General features: G+C 43.8%; 2 protein-coding genes across 2 annotated transcripts in view; one reads left to right on the forward strand and one right to left on the reverse strand.

The window, feature by feature from the left end:
• gtf2f2a (general transcription factor IIF, polypeptide 2a) overlaps nt 1–16,024 on the forward strand; it is a 73,349-nt gene extending 57,325 nt beyond the window's left edge. The window contains exons 7-9 of the mRNA XM_078409378.1: nt 366–465; nt 5,146–5,289; nt 15,553–16,024. Coding sequence (XP_078265504.1) covers nt 366–465; nt 5,146–5,289; nt 15,553–15,672 — 364 coding nt within the window. The 3' untranslated portion in view covers nt 15,673–16,024. The remainder of the gene's footprint in view (nt 1–365; nt 466–5,145; nt 5,290–15,552) is intronic.
• tpt1 (tumor protein, translationally-controlled 1) overlaps nt 1–18,735 on the reverse strand; it is a 224,401-nt gene that overhangs the window by 196,735 nt on the left and 8,931 nt on the right. The gene's annotated exons all lie outside the window — the stretch shown is intronic.

Raw genomic sequence — 18,735 nt, forward strand, 5'->3', positions numbered from 1 at the left:
TCTCTTTTCTCCTCTCTTTCCCCCTGCTCTCTCCACCCCCTCTGTCTCCCTCTCTCTCTCTCCCTTTCCCCCTCTCTCTCTCCTCCCCCTCTTAACCTCTCTCTGCCCTTCCTTCCCTCTCCCTTCTCCTGCTCCCCTCTCCTTCCCTCCCTTAAGACTCTCCTTAAAACCAATTATTATTATCAAGCTTTTTGTCGCCTGGACTCGTATTTCCACCTTTGCTCTGCATTATATTTTCTTCTGTGTTCCAGTATGTCCTCAGGATGCGTTGCTACATTATAGATACTATTAATGCCAGTTGTTTTTGTTGAAGATGCTATATTGTAAAACACCATTTTTTTTTCTCCTTTATCTCCACACTCTAGACAGCAAATTGAAGAATCATCCAAACCATTCCGTCTCTCCCTACAACTGGAAAAGGCTGTAACAACAAATTATAAGCCCGTTGCAAACCATCAATACAATGTAAGTCGGATTTGTTTACTGACCGCATTGAAACGTGTGACCATTAATGCCAATGAAATGCAATGCAGTACAGTCACGAGTCTGTATTTACAGATAATTCAGTATGTGTATGAGTCAAGCGATGACAGGAGGGATCTAACAAAGGCATTCTGTTGTAACTCTCCCCAACAGTTAACATTGAGTTGGAAGTATTTTTATATTTTGCTTAATCAAAGCTTTACCCAATTAAAAAACGCTGTAGCCAGTAGGACGTGAATTATTTTACAGTGTCACAAAGATGGATAAAGGGTTTCAAATTGCAGAAGAGCTTGGAATGGTAAAGAACCGGGCATGGAAAATATGAAAATAAATACGCTTTTTTTCTGCTTCTGGTTCCTGCCAAACGAATGGGGCTGCCAGTCTCAACTGGATGCACAGCTGTGAGGCATTCATGCACTTCTCTTAGTTCAACCCTCTTCTCTCTCTACTTCTTTTCCCCCCTCATTTCTCAGCATCCTACAGGGTTCGTTAATGCTCAGCAAGTATGTCAGAGACAACCACAAAAATCTTTGTTATCCCTATCTCCACCAAGGATCTGCCCTTGCTGATTCATACATATTGGTGGTCAGTGTGGGTCTCTTTCCACATTACACTGATAATGCTCAGTTCAAGTTCAATGCAACAACTCAGCAATTTCCTCCAGTTCATTATTATCTCCAATGCCCAAACTTCATATTCCTATCATATGTTTCATTTCAGATACACATTGATCAGCCAAAACAATAGACAATAGGTGCAGGAATAGGCCATTCGGCCCTTCGAGCCCACACCACCATTCAATGTGATCATGGCTGATCATTCTCAATCAGTACCCCTTTCCTGCCTTCTCCCCATACCCCCTGACTCCGCTATCCTTAAGAGCTCTATCTAGCTCTCTCTTGAATGCATTCAGAGAATTGGCCTCCACTGCCTTCTGAGGCAGAGAATTCCACAGATTTACAACTCTCTGACTGAAAACATTATGACCACTGACAGGCAAAGTGAATAACATTGATTATCTTGTTACAATGGCACCCGTCAAGTGGTGGGATATATTAGGCAGCAAGTGAACAGTCAGTTCTTGAAGTTGATGTGTTAGATGCAGGAGAAATGGGCTGGAGTAAAGACCTGAGCAACTTTGACAAGGGCCAAATTGTTATGGCCAGACGACTGGATCAGAGCATCTCTGAAACGACAAGGCTTGTGGGGTGCTCCCGGTCGGTCAGCAGTGGTGAGTACCTACCGACAGTAGTCCGAGGAGGGACAAACCACAAACCGGCAATAGGGTGTTGGGCGCTCAAGGCTCATTGATATGCGAGGGCAACGAAGGCTATCCCGTCTGGTCCGAACCGACAGAAGGTCTACTGTGGCACGTCACAGAAAATTTTAATGGTGGTCACGGGAGGAATGTGTCACAATACACAGTGCATCGCACCCTGCTGCCTATGGGGCTACACACGGAGGACCAACAGCATATTAGGCAGGTGGTCATAATGTTTCGGCTCATCAGGTCATAATGTTTTGGCTAATCGGTGTATATTTATAACCTACTAGTCCTGTAATCTCTAAAGTTACATATCATTTCTATCATTGTGTCAAAAAAAATTCTTCCATCATTATGATATTACTATTTTTTTGCTGTTCTCACTGCCTGTTTCCTACTGAGACCTTTAACTTTGACAGGTGAGCTTCCTATCCCACATCTTCCGCAAACACGTCCTCTGTTACTGGGAAAGACAGAGATACCACAGATCCTATCCTATCTGAAGAAGGGTCTTGACCCGAAACATCACCCATTCCTCCTCTCCAGAGATGCTGCCTGTCCCGCTGAGTTAGTCCAGCTTTTTGATTCTATCTCCTATCCTATCGTCCCTTTTTGCCACCTATTTGAAACCCTTTCCTTTGATAAAGATTTAAACCATTTCTCTGACAACCTCTTTTGATTTATTTTCCACTTTTTCAAATCCATTTCTTTCCATCAATTTTGCATGTTAAAAATGCCTGCAGTGATCATCCAGATATAGCATACACCTCAGGATGATGAATTAAGACATTATAAAAAAGAGGGATATTTTAAGGTTTGTTAGAAATTGTTAAGATATTTGCATGACTGAATAAGATATGAGCTAGAAATTGTAACATGCATTAAAATCAGTAAGAGGGTCTTCAATACCTAATGCATGGGGGTGAAGATCCATCAAATGCGGAGGTTTTTTTGCCATGTCCTCTTGCCCCAACAATTACAGAGAAAATAATTTGGAGCAAGGATCCAAGAAGCTTGTAGTGAGGATCAGGCTACATAGAAACTGCATTGGGATGGGTTGGAGAGGGTCTGTCAGAGCTTGGGAGAGCTGTCACGTGGGTCGGGACTCTAGACTGAGTTTGGAGCTGGAGAGGTCAGGTGGACTGGTGATTGACAGTCAGAATGGTGAAGTGCAAAGGGTCAAACAATCATTGATTTGTGATGGAGAGATTTGGCAAGGGTCCAACATGTGTGTGTGGGATCTGTTGGATAGAGGCCATGGGGCTCTAAGATATCAGCAGCAGTTGGGTAGGTGCAGGCATTGAGTCATTGGGTCTTACAGCGTGGCAACAGGCCCTTCGGGCCAACTTGCCCACACCGGCCAACACGTCCCACCTACACTAGTTTCACCAGCCTGCATTTGACCCACATCCCTCTAAAGCTGTCCTATCCATGTACCTGTCTAAATGTTTCTTAAACGTTGCGATAGTCCCTGCCTCAACTAACTCCTCAGGCAGCTCGTTCCATACACCCACCACCCTTTGCATGAAGAAGTTACACCTCAGATTCCTATTAAATCTTTCCCCTCTCACCTTAAATCTACGTCCTCTGGTTCTCGATTTCCCTATTCTGGGCAATAGACTCTGCGTCTACCCGGTCTATTCCTCTCATGATTTTGTACACCTCTGTAAGATCACCCTTCATTCTCCTGCACTCCAAGGAATAGAGTCCTAGCTTGCTCAACCCCTCCCTGTAGCCCAGGCCCTTGAGTCCTGGCAAAAACCTCTTAAAGGAAGAATCATTGCTAATCCAGTGGATGCCTTGGACATTCCATCCTTTCCAGCGGTGGGTTAGGAAAGATCAAGCTTCTCTTTAATCACCTCCTCCATGGAATGATAGAGTTACAGACTTCAGCCCACTGATTTCACACCATCAACCACCCATTTACATTATGCCATTTTAGTCTCCCTGTGTTCCCATTAAGTCCCCCCAGATTCTACCTCTCAGCTACACACACAGCAGCCAATTAACCTATCAGCCCCTGTGTCTTGGAAAAATGGGAGGAAACCTGAGCTCTGAAGCAACAATATAACTGTGCCGCAGCAAGTTTGCTTCAATGAACAAGACCCTTGCCTTTCATGGGCTTCATCTGCGCAGAAATATTTTGAACATCAGAGGCTGTTTGAAACCATAGCCTCTGACCTGTGGCTTTTATATGCCCATGTCTCCAGCACATTGAGGACGAAACACATTTGCAGAAATACACCACCCACACAGTAAACACAATCTTGTTTCTGAGAAAATGTAATCGTGAAACACATAGAATTGTGCCACCCAATAGAATTTAAAGGACACGATATTTTGTTCCCACACATCGTTGCTGCACAGAGAGATGTTTTTGATCGACTGTTGCATATTCCTTGCAAAAAGAGGGGACCCATGAGGAAATAGGTGGCAATGGAGATGTGCTGACAATAGTTCAATGGTGCATTATTTGTCACATATGCAACTGAACAGTGAAATTATTTTTGTATATATTACACCTGCTGGTGTTGCCATATTTGGCACCATTATTCAAAGTCCAAAGTCCGGTCGGCCCACACGCTCAATGTACTGGAGCAGTTCCCATGAAGCAACGTCTCTCTCCTCTCCTCGCCTGGCCACCTTTGTGTTCCACCAACTGATGAGCCTTCGAGTGGGGCCCCGGCGAGCCTTTGGGCGGTTCCTGGTCCCGTCGACCAACGAGCCTTTGGGTGGGTTCCTGAGTCCCACTGACTGACTGCAACAGGACCCAGACTGCTGAACGTTTTATTGCCTCTCGCCAGGATCTCCTCATCAGTTGGTAGTTATCCCAAACTGTGAGAATAACTGAAGAAGCTAACAGAATGACAATGTTTTTGTTACCCCCTTCTCTGGACACTGGTCAATGTGCTGCAAGAGCCAGGCAATGCAGTTACTGACACTAATTTGCAGACCCCTGGTCAAATCGACTGAGATTGTGGCCAATGCAGAGGTACACTATGTTCAGATTGTTATTATCTACAGGTCTTCCAGGTCTTTGCTGTCTGATTTTTTTGGGATGAGATTTTAAATATCTGTTTGATTATGTCTACTGCAAATATTGGTTGCGAGTTAGCTGCAGAGCTCTCCTGCTCCCACAGGCAGCATACTCCAGTCCATTAGAGCAGAAATAATCCGGAGATAATACACCTAAAATCATAAATGCATCTAAAAGCAAGGAACTTCAGGTGCTGGAAATCCACAGCAGAACTACAAACACAGGAAACAAGTTAGGCAGCATCTGTCAAGAGAGTCGACTCTTTAGGTCAAGAATTTGGTCATCTCCTATTTTCTGGGTTACTGCTGTGGTATTTAATGTGAGTGCAGTATAACCGTACTAATCTTGAGCTTTCTATTAGATTGAATATGAGAGGAAGAAGAAAGAAGATGGGAAGCGTGCCCGAGCTGACAGGCAGCAAGTGCTGGATATGCTATTTTCAGCATTTGAAAAGCATCAGTACTACAACATAAAGGATCTGGTGGACATCACAAAGCAGCCTGTTGTAAGTAAAGACAATGATGCCTAGTTCTAATTCTACCAGTGGATATAAGATACATGGTTCTCCTGGGGTTCTTGAAGTAGCCATAGGTGATATCCTTTAGTGTGGAGCCACAGGTGGAGCGTTATCATTTAGTTCATGCTCCTGTATCCAGTACAATTAAACTTTTCAACAAGCGCACGTCCAAACCAGCAAAGATCTTACTTCCCCAAAAAATTAGATTTATTTTTATTGAACAAGCAAAATTGCCAATGCTCCACATACCACTTTTATGAAACTCTCATCTTAGTCACTCCCATTATGGTTAGAATGGTTTGCTGCCCAAGTCCTCGCTGCAGGCACCACAGTCACTGTCTCTTTTTGTGAAGATTTTAATGTGCAATTTTTCATTTTTCTATTGTTTCCATATTTTTCTGAAAGTGTTCAACTTCAATTTGGTGGCAGAGAGTAAGTGCATCAAGAGATTTAATGAAATGAAAGAGTTGCCCAAAATCAGTTTGAAATTACTTTCTAAAATGTTACTGCTTGTCTCTTCAGTAGAGAACAAGACAGTTTTGGATGTTTGAAGTGAATTTCACCTGACCCGAGTATTTCCAGCATACCTTGCAGCGGTACAGTTACAGCACCAGAGACCCGGGTTCAATCCTGGCTATGGGTGCTTATCTGTAGAGTTTGTATGTTCTCCTGCATGGGCTTTCTCAGAGAACTTTGGTTTCCACCCACACATCAATGACGTACAGGTTTGTAGGTTAATTGGCTTGGTATATCAAAAAATATAAAATTTGTCTCGCGTGTAGGATAGTGTTAATGTGCGGGGATCGCTGGTCGGTGCGGACTCAGTTGCCCAAAGAGCCATGCTGTGTCTCTAAATTAAACTAAACCTTACTCTTGTATAAAATTAACTTGACTGTGCTAAGTCCTTGTATGCCTTATATCTTCTTCCCACATTATCCTCCTGGTGTTAACGCACTTTCAAGGTATAGCTTAACTTCCATAACTGGGATTATCCAAAGAAGAATATTTTTATTTGTGCTGTATGTTAGAACTCACTAAGCTGTAATTTCACTTGATAGAATAGGAGCCTTGTGCCACTTGGTGGAAATGATCAGTACTACAGGAACTGTTTGTGAGAAATTATAATATTAAGTCGATGTTTTACGTTGAATAACATGGATGAACATCTCAAGATACGTTATTAGGAAAAGTATCTGATGTCAATAGACAATAGGTGCAGGAGGAGGCCATTCGGCCCTTCGAGCCAGCACCGCCATTCACCGTGATCATGGCTGATCATGCACAATCAGTGCCCCGTTCCTGCCTTCTCCCCATATCCCCTGACTCCGCTATCTTTAAGAGCTCTATCCAACTCTCTCTTGAAAGCATCCAGAGAATTGGCCTCCACTGCCTCCTGAGACAGAGAATTCCACAGATTCACAACTCTCTGACTGAAAAAGTTCTTCCTCGTCTCCGTTCTAAATGGCCTACCCCATATTCTTAAACTGTGGCCCCTGGTTCTGGATTCCCCAACACCGGGAACATGTTTCCTGCCTCTAGCATGTCCAATCCCTTAATAATCTTATATGTTTCAATAAGATCCCCTCTCATCCTTCTAAATTCCAGAGTGTACAAGCCTAGTCGCTCCAGTCTTTCAATGTACGACAGTCCCGCCATTCCGGGAATTAACATCGTGAATCTACGCTACACTCCTTCAATAGCGAGAATGACCCTCCTCAAGTTTGGAGACCAAAGCTGCACACAATACTCCAGGTGCGGTCTCAGGTGTGCCCTGTACAGCTGCAGAAGGACCTCTTTGCTCCTATACACAACTCCCCTTGTTATGAAGGCCAACATTCCATTGGCTTTCTTCACTGCCTGCTGTACCTGCATGCTTCCTTTCAGTGGCTGATGCACTAGGACACCCAGATCTAGTTGTACTTCCCCTTTTGCTAACTTGACACCATTCAGATAATAATCTGCCTTCCTGTTCTTACCACCAAAGTGGATAACCTCACATTTATCCACATTAAACTGCATCTGCCATGCATCCGCCCACTCACACAACCTGTCCAAGTCACCCTGCAACCTCATAGCAGCTTCCTCACAGTTCACACTGCCACCCAGCTTTGTGTCATCTGCAAATTTGCTAATGTTACTTTTAATCCCTTCATCCAAGTCATTAATGTATATTGTAAATAGCTGCGGTCCCAGCACCGAGCCTTGCGGTACCCCACTAGTCACTGCCTGCCATTCTGAAAGGGACCAATTTATCCCCACTCTTTGCTTTCTGTCTTCCAACCAATTTTCTATCCATGTCAGTACCCTACCCCCAATACCTTGTGCTCTAATTTTGCCCACTAATCTCCTATGTAGGACCTTGTCGAAAGCTTTCTGAAAGTCAAGGTATACTACATCCACCGGCTCTCCCCTGTCCATTTTCCGAGTTACATCCTCAGAAAATTCCAGAAGATTAGACAAGCATGATTTCCCCTTCGTAAATCCATGCTGACTCGGAACAATCCTGTTACTGCTATCCAAATGCCCCGCAATTTCGTCTTTTATAATTGACTCCAGCATTTTCCCCACCACCGATGTCAGACTAACTGGTCTATAATTTCCTGTTTTCTCTCTCCCTCCTTTCTTAAAAAGTGGGATAACATTAGCTATCCTCCAATCCACAGGAACTGATCCTGAATCTATAAAACATTGGAAAATGATCGCCAATACCCTTCACTTCCTATACACTTCACTTCCAATTTCAATCCTGCCCTTAAATATACTTGGACTATCTCCGACATCTCCCTCCCGTTTCTGGACCTCACCATCTCCATCACAGGAGACAGACTAGTGACTGACATCTACTATAAACCCACTGACTCGCACAGCTATCTGGACTACACTTCTGGCCACCCTGTCTCCTGCAAAAAGTCTATCCCCTACTCCCAATTCCTCCGTCTACGCCGCATCTGCGCCCGGGATGAGGTGATCAGAGATGTCCTCATTCTTCAGGAAACGGGGCTTCCCCTCTTCCATTATAGATGAGGCTCTCACTAAGGTCTCTTCTGCATCCCGCAGCTCCGCTCTTGCTCCCCCTGCCCCCATTTGTAACAAGGACAGAATCCCCCTCGCTCTCACCTTCCACCCCCCAGCCAGTGTATCCAACAAATCACCCTCCAACATTTCCGTCACCTACAATGGGACCCCACTACTGGCCACATCTTCCCATCCCCTCCCCTTTCTGCGTTCCGCAGAGACCGTTCCCTCCGTAACTAGCCAAACCACCCCATCCCCGTGCACGTTCCCCTGCAACCGCAGGAGATGCAACACCTGTTCCTTTACCTCCCCCCTCAACTCCATCCAAGGACCCAAACAGTCTTTCCAGGTGAGACAGAGGTTCACCTGCACCTCCTCCAACCTCATCTATTGCATCTGCTGCTCTAGATGTTAACTTCTTTACATCGGCGAAACCAAACGCAGGCTCGGCGATCGTTTCGCTCAACACCTTCGCTCAGTCCACCTTAACCAACATGATCACCCGGTGGCTGAGCCCTTCAACTCCCCCTCCCACTCCCAGTCTGACCTTTCTGTCATGGGCCTCCTCCAGTGCCATAGTGAGGCACTGGAGGAGGCCCATTGGAGGGAATTGGAGGAACAGCACCTCATATTTCGCTTGGGCAGCTTGCAGCCCAGCGGTATGAACATTGACTTCTCCAACTTTAGATAGTTCCTCTGTCCCTCTCTTCCCCTCCCCCTTCTCAATTCTCCCACTGTCTTCCTGTCTCCACCTATATCCTTTCTTTGTCCCGCCCACCTGACATCAGTCTGAAGAAGGGTCTCGACCCGAAACATCACCCATTCCTTCTCTCCTGAGATGCTGCCTGACCTGCTGAGTTACTCCAGCTTTTTGTGAATAAATACCTTCAATTCGTACCAACATCTGCAGTTATTTTCTTACACCAATGCGTCCATGATTTCTAGAGCCATCTCCTTAAGTACCCTGGGATGCCCTGGGATGCAGACGTTCAAGCCATATAATAACCATATAACAATTACAGCACGGAAACAGGCCCGTTCGGCCCTACCAGTCCACGCCGACCACTTTCTCTGACCTAGTCTCATCTACCTGCTCTCAGACCATAACCCTCCAATCCCCTCCCATCCATATACCTATCCAATTCTGAAGCTATGTCCCCTTGTTGGAATCTTCCCCACTCTCAAAGGGAAAAGCCTACCCACGTCAACTCTGTCCGTCCCTCTTAAAATTTTAAAAACCTCTATCAAGTCCCCCCTCAACCTTCTACGCTCCAAAGAATAAAGACCCAACCTGTTCAACCTCTCTCTGTAGCTTAAGTGCTGAAACCCAGGCAACATTCTAGTAAATCTCCTCTGTACCCTCTCCATTTTGTCGACATCCTTCCTATAATTTGGCGACCAGAACTGCACACCATACTCCAGATTCGGCCTCACCAATGCCCTGTACAATTTCAACATTACATCCCAACTTCTATATTCGATGCTCTGATTTATAAAGGCAAGCATACCAAACGCCTTCGTCACCACCCTATCCACATGAGATTCCACTTTCAGGGAACAATGCACAGTTATTCCCAGATCCCTCTGTTCCACTGCATTCCTCAATTCCCTACCATTTACCCTGTACGTCCTATTTTGATTTGTCCTACCAAAATGCAGCACCTCACACTTATCAGCATTAAACTCCATCTGCCATCTTTCAGCCCACCCTTCCAAAAGGCCTTAGTCTCTCTGTAGACTTCGAAAATCTACTTCATTATTAACTACACCACCTATCTTAGTATCATCTGCATACTTACTAATCCAATTTATCACACCATCATCCAGATCATTAATGTAAATGACAAACAACAGTGGACCCAACACAGATCCTTGGGGTACTCCACTAGACACTGGCCTCCAACCTGACATACAGTTGTCAACCATTACCCTCTGGTATCTCCCATTCAGCCATTGTTGAATCCATCTTGCAACCTCACTATTAACACCCAACGATTTAACCTTCTTAATCAACCTTCCATGTGGAACCTTGTCAAATGCCTTACTGAAGTCCATATAGACAACATCCACAGCCTTGCCCATATCAATTTCCCTGGTAACCTCTTCAAAAAATTCAAAAAGATTAGTCAAACATGACCTTCCAGGCACAAATCCATGTTGACTGTTTCTAATCAGGCCTTGTTTATCCAAGTGATTATATATATTGTCCCTAAGTATCTTTTCCATTAATTTTCCCACCACAGACGTCAAACTAACAGGTCTATAATTGCTAGGTTTACTTTTAGAACCTTTTTTAAACAAAGGCACAACATGCGCAATGCGCCAATCTTCCGGCACCATCCCCGTTTCTAATGACGTTTGAAATATTTCCGTCATAGCCCCTGCTATTTCTGCACTAACTTCCCTCAATGTCCTAGGGAATATCCTATCAGGACCTGGAGACTTATCCACTTTTATATTTTTCAAAAGTGTCCGTACCTCCTCTTCTTTGATCCTCATAATTTCCATCACTACTCTACTTGTTTCGCTTACCTCACATAATTCAATATCCTTCTCCTCGGTGAATACCGAAGAAAAGAAATTGTTTAATATCTCCCCCATTTCTTCCGGCTCAGCACATAGCTGTCCACTCTGACTCTCTAATGGACCAATTTTATCCCTCGCTATCCTTTTGCTATTGACATATCTGTAGAACCCCTTGGGGTTTACTTTTACATTACTTCCCAAAGCAACCTCATATCTTTTTTTCGCTTTTCTAATTTCCTTCTTAAGATTTCTTTTACATTCTTTATATTCCTCAAGAACCTCATTTACTCCCTGCCGCTTATATTTATTGTATATCTCCCTCTTTTTGCTACAGTGGTTATGGGAGATTTCAACATGCAGGTAGACTGGGAAAAGCCCTGGAGTTTTATCAGCCTTCAGTCCCATCAGTCTACCCAACACCATTTCCTGCCTAATGTGAATCTCCTTCAGTTCCTCCGTCACCCTAGAATCTCCGGCCACTAGAACATCTGGGAGATTGAGTCTTCCTTAGTGAAGACAGATCCAAAGTACTGGTTCAACTCGTCTGCCATTTCATTGTTCCCCATAATAAATTCACCTGCTTCTGTCTTCAAAGGACCCAGGTTTGCCTTAACTATTTTTTTCCTCTTCACGCACCTAAAGAAGCTTTTACTATCCTCCTTTATATTATCGGCTAGCTTACCTTCGTACCTCATCTTTTCTTCCCGTATTGCCTTTTTAGTTATCTTCTGTTGCTCTTTAAAAGAGTCCCAATCCTCCGGTTTCCCACTCTTCTTTGCTATGATATACTTCTCTTTTATTTTTATGCTGTCCTTGACTTACCTTGTCAGCCATGGGTGCCTCTTACTCCCCTTAGAATCTTTCCTCGTCTTTGGGATGAATTGATCCTGCACCTTTTGCATTATTCCCAGGAATACCTGCTATTGCTGTTTCACCATCTTCCCTGCTAGGGCCTCCTTCCAGTCAAATCTGGCCAGCTCCTGCCTCATGCCTCTATAATCCCCTTTGCTATACTGTAATACTGACACTTCCAATTTTCCCTTCTCCCTCTCAAATTGTAGATTAAAACTTATCATATTATGATCACTGCCTCCTAAAGGCTCTTTTACCTTGAGTTCCCTTATCAAATCACATTGATTACACAACACTAACTCCAGAATTGCCTTCTCCCTGTAGGCTCCAGTACAAGCTGTTCTAAGAATCCATCTCGGAGGCACTTCACAAACTCCCTTTCCTGGGTTCCAGTACCAACCTGATTTTCCCAGTCTACCTGCATGTTGAAATCTCCCATAACCACTGTAGCATTACATTTGCGACATGCCAATTTTAACTCTTGATTAAACTTGCACCCTATATCTAGGCTACTGTTTGGGGGTCTGTAGATAACTCCCATTAGGGTATTTTTACCCTTACAATTCCTCAGTTCTGTCCATACTGATTCTACATCTCCTGATTCTATGTCACCCCTTGCAAGGGATTGAATGTCATTCCTTACCAACAGAGCGACCCCACCCCCTCGGCCCACTTGTCTGTCTTTTTGATAGGTCGTATACCCCTGAATATTCAGCTCCCAGCCCATGTCTCTGTCATGTCAACAATGAAATATTTGAAAAGACGTCGAAATATCACCATACAGCTGGGTCTTGGTGGCTGAGCCATTTGCGGAGGGTACACAAGAATACATGCGGAAGTTAGCCACTCAGCTAAGTTAGCCACTCAGCCCCTCAAGCCTATCCCATCTTTCAAGTCTCATCTCCTCTCACCTCTGTGCCAATCCTGCATATCCCTCACACTTTCAATATGTTCAATGATATTGAATCCATAACCCAGCTAGGTAGAGAGTTCCAGTGGTTAAAGAAGTTGTCTCTTTGAGGATGCCAGATTTATTTCTTGCCTTAACAGTGAACCAGGTGGCATTTGAGGGTGATTTACACCAATAAATTACTTATTTATATAAATCTTAAAGGGAGATATAAATAAGGAGCTATAGACTAGCCATTGCCAAAATGTCAAGATTCATCACTAAGGTTGTGGAGCAACGTATTTAAAAATCTTAATATGATTAATTAGAATAAACATGGTCTAATAAAGGGATAAATATGGCTGCCAAATGTAATTATGTTTTGGGGGGAATTAAGCTAGCTTAGTCATGAAGGAGAACCCACGAATGTAATGTGTGTGACTTTTCAAAAGATATGTAAAGCATTTACTGCATAAAGGGCTGCTACTTAAAACAAGAGCCTAATGTTAGCTTTGGAACAGACAGGAGAAAAGAAATGCAATTTAGCAGGGATCATAACTCACCTAACACAGTAAATTATTCACCTTTGAAAGGACCATGCAATTATTATTTTTTTCTTTCTTCATGAGATGTGGACATCTCTGGCAGGGCTACAATTAACTCCATTCCTTTGTGTTTGAACTGAGAGCCAATATTATTGGGTCTGGAGTGACATGTAAATAAAGGCAGCAGACTTCCTTCCCCAAGGATGTTATGAACTTGATGGGAGTTTATGACAATCTAGTAGCTTCGTACTGTATTAATTTAAATTCCTCAGCTAATGTGGTGGGATTTGAACTTCTGGATGGGAGCCCAGTAACAACCATTCTGCTGACATGCTGTCATATGTCTAAATCTGTCCATAATACCACGTGAGGTGGGAGAGTGAGTTCAGAGGACGCAGAGACCATATGAGATAGAGACAGGTTTAGCCCAGGGGAAGATGAGGAAATTGAGATGAAGCATTTTAACAACAAAAAAAAGAAATATAAAATATTTTTGAATAGGAAACAAGTAGCTAACATTGTCAGTATGGTGAGCTGGTTCATTAAATCCAGGACATAAACATGTGATTACAGCAATCAAGGAGTAGCTTTCCCTTTATTGCAAGGAGTTCGAAAGTAAGGAAATCGTATACTTGACAGTGGTGAGCAACATTTAGAGCATGCTGGGGGGTTTTGCTCATCGTTCCTGGGAGGATACGCTAGCCTGGAGTATATGCAGCATAGATTTACAGGATTAGCTAGTGGAATGAGGAAGTTGCTGGATGAAGGGAGTTTGAGGAAGATTGGAATTTAAGAAAATGGGTGACAGTCTCTATGCAACAGGTAGGATTCTGAGAGGAATGGTCTGGGTGGATCCCACCAGCTCAGGAGTCTAGAAGCATCTTATTGAATGGCTGAACAGGTGCATTTGGCCAAACTCATACTTTTGTTCTTCATGAGGGCCTCCAAACTTTTCAGCATGAGGACCACATTATATATTTGCCACATGGTTGTGAGCCGCAGGAAAAAATAAAGAAGTGTGAGTTTTACAAATTTAATTAACTCAAAAAAGTTTAGACTAGGTTACGTTAGATTAGATTAGATAAGGTTAGGTTAGGTTAGTTTACATTAGGTATATATGGCAACAAATAAATAATATTCAATTTTTAAAAAGAGCTTGAAATATTGGAATATATATATACCATAGGTATACAATCTATATACTAAAACTCTCGTTTGTTATTTTGTTTGTGACTGAACTTCAGCCAAAACGGTACACAATAGCGCGACAATTTTAGGCCCACCTTACTCACCATTGTCACTTTAGTGATAATGCAAGTAGTTTTATTGAAATTGGTGTTATAATTTTAAAGTTATTCACATTTTAAAGTTTAAAAGGAGAAGAGGGGGAGGGGAGGAGGGAGGGGGGGATTGGGGGAGAAGGGATAGGGGAGGGGGGTTGAGGAGAGGGGGGGGAGAGCCGGAGCGCGGGGAGGGGGAGGGTGTCAGAGGGCCCGGTGAAGGAGCGCCCCTACTTGCGGGGGCTGCTCTTTCCCTCTCTCTCTCTCTCCCAGCGCCAGTGAGATCTGCGCCGCGGCTCCACTCTCTTCCCCGGCCCCGTCGCCCTCTAACGCAGCGAAATAAGAACAAACACAAGTGTAGTTGTTGTTCAGAAGCCCCGCATCCCCGGGGTGAGCGGTGGCAGCGAGGAGGGAAGTTTCATTTGTGTTTGTTCTTATTTTGCTGCATTAGAGGGAGATGGGGCCGGGAAAGAGAGTGGAGCAGCGGCGCAGATCTCGCTGGCTCTGGGAGAGAGAGTGGCAGCGCTCCTTCACCGGACCCTCTGAAAACCTCCCCATCCCCACGCTCCCGCTCTCACCCACTGCTCCCTCTACCCCGACTCTCTCCCCCCCCCCTTCCCACTCTCTCTCCCCGTGGTGAGCGGCGGCGGCAGCGACGAGGAGGCGCTGTGATCTCTCGCATTGTCCCGGCTCTGGGCGATCAAGTGAACCTTCGCTGCGGGACGGATAAAATCTCCTGGCGGGCTGAATGTGGCCTGCGGGCCATAGTTTTGAGATCCCTGGGTTAAACGATCAAGTGTGGCCAGTCAGAGGAAGGTCTCTGAGTCTTGACACTCAAGTTACAGGTAACACTACAAGCTAATCCAGTAACAGAAAGTATTGGATGCTCATTCCATCACTTTTGGTGCTGTGCAACCTTTGGCTTGTTAAGTTGCACTAATATTGCTGCACAAGTTTAGGTTCCATAACATCAGACTGCCAGGCTCTTAAGCCTAGATGGATGAATGTGGGCAGTCAAGAGAAAACCAACCAAACCTGGTGATCAGATATCTAGTGGTATTGGAGGTACTTGAAGCAAGATTTTTCCATTATTCAAGTTGCACATTTTGGTTTAGAATTTAATTTGTTTGTTTCTTCTCCATAGACCTACCTAAAGGAGATTTTGAGAGAGATTGGCATCTACAATGTAAAAGGGACTCACAAGAACACATGGGAACTAAAGCCGGAGTATCGGCATTACCAGAATGAAGACAAAAGTGAATAGGGTCATTTGATGACAAACAAAAATAAGCAAGCCAGCAAGATGTTTCAACATACAGTCAGCATCAGTCATTAAAACCTGGGCAATGGGATTTATTTACCTCTTCAAAGGCTAAAAGTTTTTATGTGGCTCTAAATTTTTAAGCTGTTGGGGAATGGATTGATGTTATGTTTTTATATGAATCAAGAAAAATGCTTTGTACCTTTAAGTGTTTTGATGTAGAAAGTTAATTAATGTGGGGCTACATTTGTATTGTCAATAAAGTATTATGTTGAAACAATGAAGATTTATTTCTGTAGGTGGTCCTATTTGAGTCATGAATTACCAGCCATTCATCCTTTTCATGAGATAATAAACATTGTAGTAGGTCCAGTACTTTTGGTGACATGGTCCTTTTCTTTGTCCTTGCCCTTGACAAACATCTTTCTGCTTAAAACAGGAATCGGGTTGATGCTGAGTGTGTTCTTTGGAATGTTATATCTGAGAACTGACTTGATTGAGGTTAGTGTGGGACAGGATATAACAGAAGGATATTAATTTCCTTGTCAGAGAAAAAGTATAGTGATCAAAATATGACACTACAAACACCTCAACTTCCTTGCATTACATTTTTGCCTCGTACAGAAAGCCAATCAGACAAGATCAGATCACAGCTGGGATTTCAGTCTCATAGTTGCACTTTGCAAATCAACTAGACCTTGCTTCCCGCACCACCTTAGGCTGAACAAAGACAATTTGGAGATTATATTGGCCTCTTTGAAGTTTCAGACTGATTGTGGTGGGGGATGCTGGAAGAGAGGAGTGGCAGGACAATGTTTGGCAAGTGATAAGTAGATACATGTGAGGGTATTTTTATAGGCAGGTGGGTAGACAAAAAACAGATGAGAAGACAAAAGGTGTGAAATAAGGATAGAAGAGTAGTCCAGAAGAAAGAATGTAGGGGAAAGGGGAGAAATGGGTGCCATTCCATTGGGGGAACAGGGAAGGGAGGTGAAGAAGTTTTGATTAGTTACCTAGAATTGGAGAATTCAATGTTTATACCATTGGGTTGTAAGCGGGGATAGAGTTGTAAGCATTGGATTGGAATATGAGGCGCTGTTCCGATTTGCTTGTGGCCTCACACTGGCAATGGAGGCGGCCCAGGACAGAAAGGTCAGTATGAGAATGGGGAGTTAAAATGTTTAGCAACCAGATCTAGCAGGCCAAACACGTGTTTGGCAAATGGTCGCCAAGTCTACTCTTCGTAGAATAGTGGGGTTCAGGAAGAAGGATGGAAGAGAGGGGCAGGACAAAGCCTGGAAAGCAATAGGTGGATAGAGGTGGAGTATTTGATGGGCAGATGGTTGGACAAAGGCCAGAGATGAAAATACATAAGGTGTGAGACAAAGGGATTGAAGAGATGTGAATTGCATTTCCAGCTGGGGCACAGGAGGGGTGTGGGTTGAATTCCACCCCCAGTGAGCATTTTGAGTACGTGCACTTGTCTGACTGGATCTCATCTTTATCCACCTGTCACTTGCCATGCTTGTCGTGCCCCATCTCAGGATTCTCCACTTCCACCTCCCTCCCATCCCATCCCCAAGTCTGAAGAAGGGTCCCGACCTGAAATGTCACATAACCATATTCTCCAGAGATGCTGTCAGACCCACTTTGCATCTTCCATGAATACCGTTTAAATCCACACGTAGCTTTGAGGAAAATTAGTCCAGCTATCACATCATTGTGAAAATAATGTAGCACCAAGAAGTTTGTATCCCAGTAACACTTTTAATGTTATGTAACAGCACAAAATACTTCACAAGAACAGGTACAACTGGCAACCAGCCTAAAGTGGCATCCATTACCAGACAGAATCTTTTTTTTTTAAAGCATCGAGGAGATTATAGGGGATTACAAGAGACAAGGCATGCAGCCACAAAATTTGAAAATGAGAATGTTAATGATTGCACTACTGAGCAGGATACAATCCAGGTCAGCAGATGGATTAACAGAATTTAGTGGTGGTTTGCTCATTGGGTGGAAATCCACACTGAACATCTGACAATCAAATCTAGCAATTTAGGAGGCATCAACACATTTCCTCTAGTAGTTAATTAAACGTGACGTTATAGGTTCTTGTCCCAGTGGCAAGCCATTGAATAATGCAATGTAGTCAATTACTAGCTTCAAATCCTCAATGCAGCTGGAAATGGTGTACTGGTCAAGTGTTAACACTAATTACTTTTACAAAGTGCTGGAGTAATTCAGTGAGCCAGGCACCGTCCCTGGAGAGCATGTGAGACTTGATGTCTCAGGAGTGTCCTACCCCATGGGTGGAGACCCATCCATGTTTCCAGAGATGGTGTCTGACCTGCCAAGTCACTCCAGCACTTTCCCTGGAGACTTGATGTCTCAGGAGTGTCCCAACCCAAAACATCACCCACCCATGTTCTCTAGAGGTGGTGTCTGACCTGCCAAATCACTCCAGCACTTTTTAAAAGTAAACCAGCATCTGCAATTCGTTGTGCCAACGCAAGACCTGAACCTCCTGGTGAAAATGATGGCCTGAAATGAGGATGCAGCCATTTAAAAAATAAATAGCCCCAAAATCAGACCGAAATACTATTACCAACTGATGAAGACATGGCACGCTTCACTTATCACCATCCCAATCACAAATTGGTGCATTGTTGACCTACTAAAAATGGTGGCAAAATCATTAATTTATGGAATTTGAAGTATAGTTAGAAGTTAGAGCTGTGGGGAAGTAGTGCAGTGGGACTGGCTCAAATTCATTACTCCTGCGCTGGAGACCTGACTTTGCAAATTTGATATTCTAACTTTCAAAAAATTGGTCAACTCCATTGCCCACAAGTCACAGGATCAGAATGGAAAAGCACTCAAGACACTCCCTTTACAGCTCCTTACAAAATGCCTGGCTCTTCTGGCCCAACCAAACTTGGCAAATGGTTTGATCGTTCATGCTCGTTTGTTACAATGACAAACAAATTCCATTTTGTCAGCAGACTTTTGAATAACTGCTGTAAATAATTATGGAAACATCCTTAAGTACCTCAGCTCAGAAAT

The sequence above is a fragment of the Rhinoraja longicauda genome, chromosome 12, assembly GCF_053455715.1.
Source record: "Rhinoraja longicauda isolate Sanriku21f chromosome 12, sRhiLon1.1, whole genome shotgun sequence".
In the NCBI taxonomy this organism is placed as follows: domain Eukaryota; kingdom Metazoa; phylum Chordata; class Chondrichthyes; order Rajiformes; family Arhynchobatidae; genus Rhinoraja; species Rhinoraja longicauda.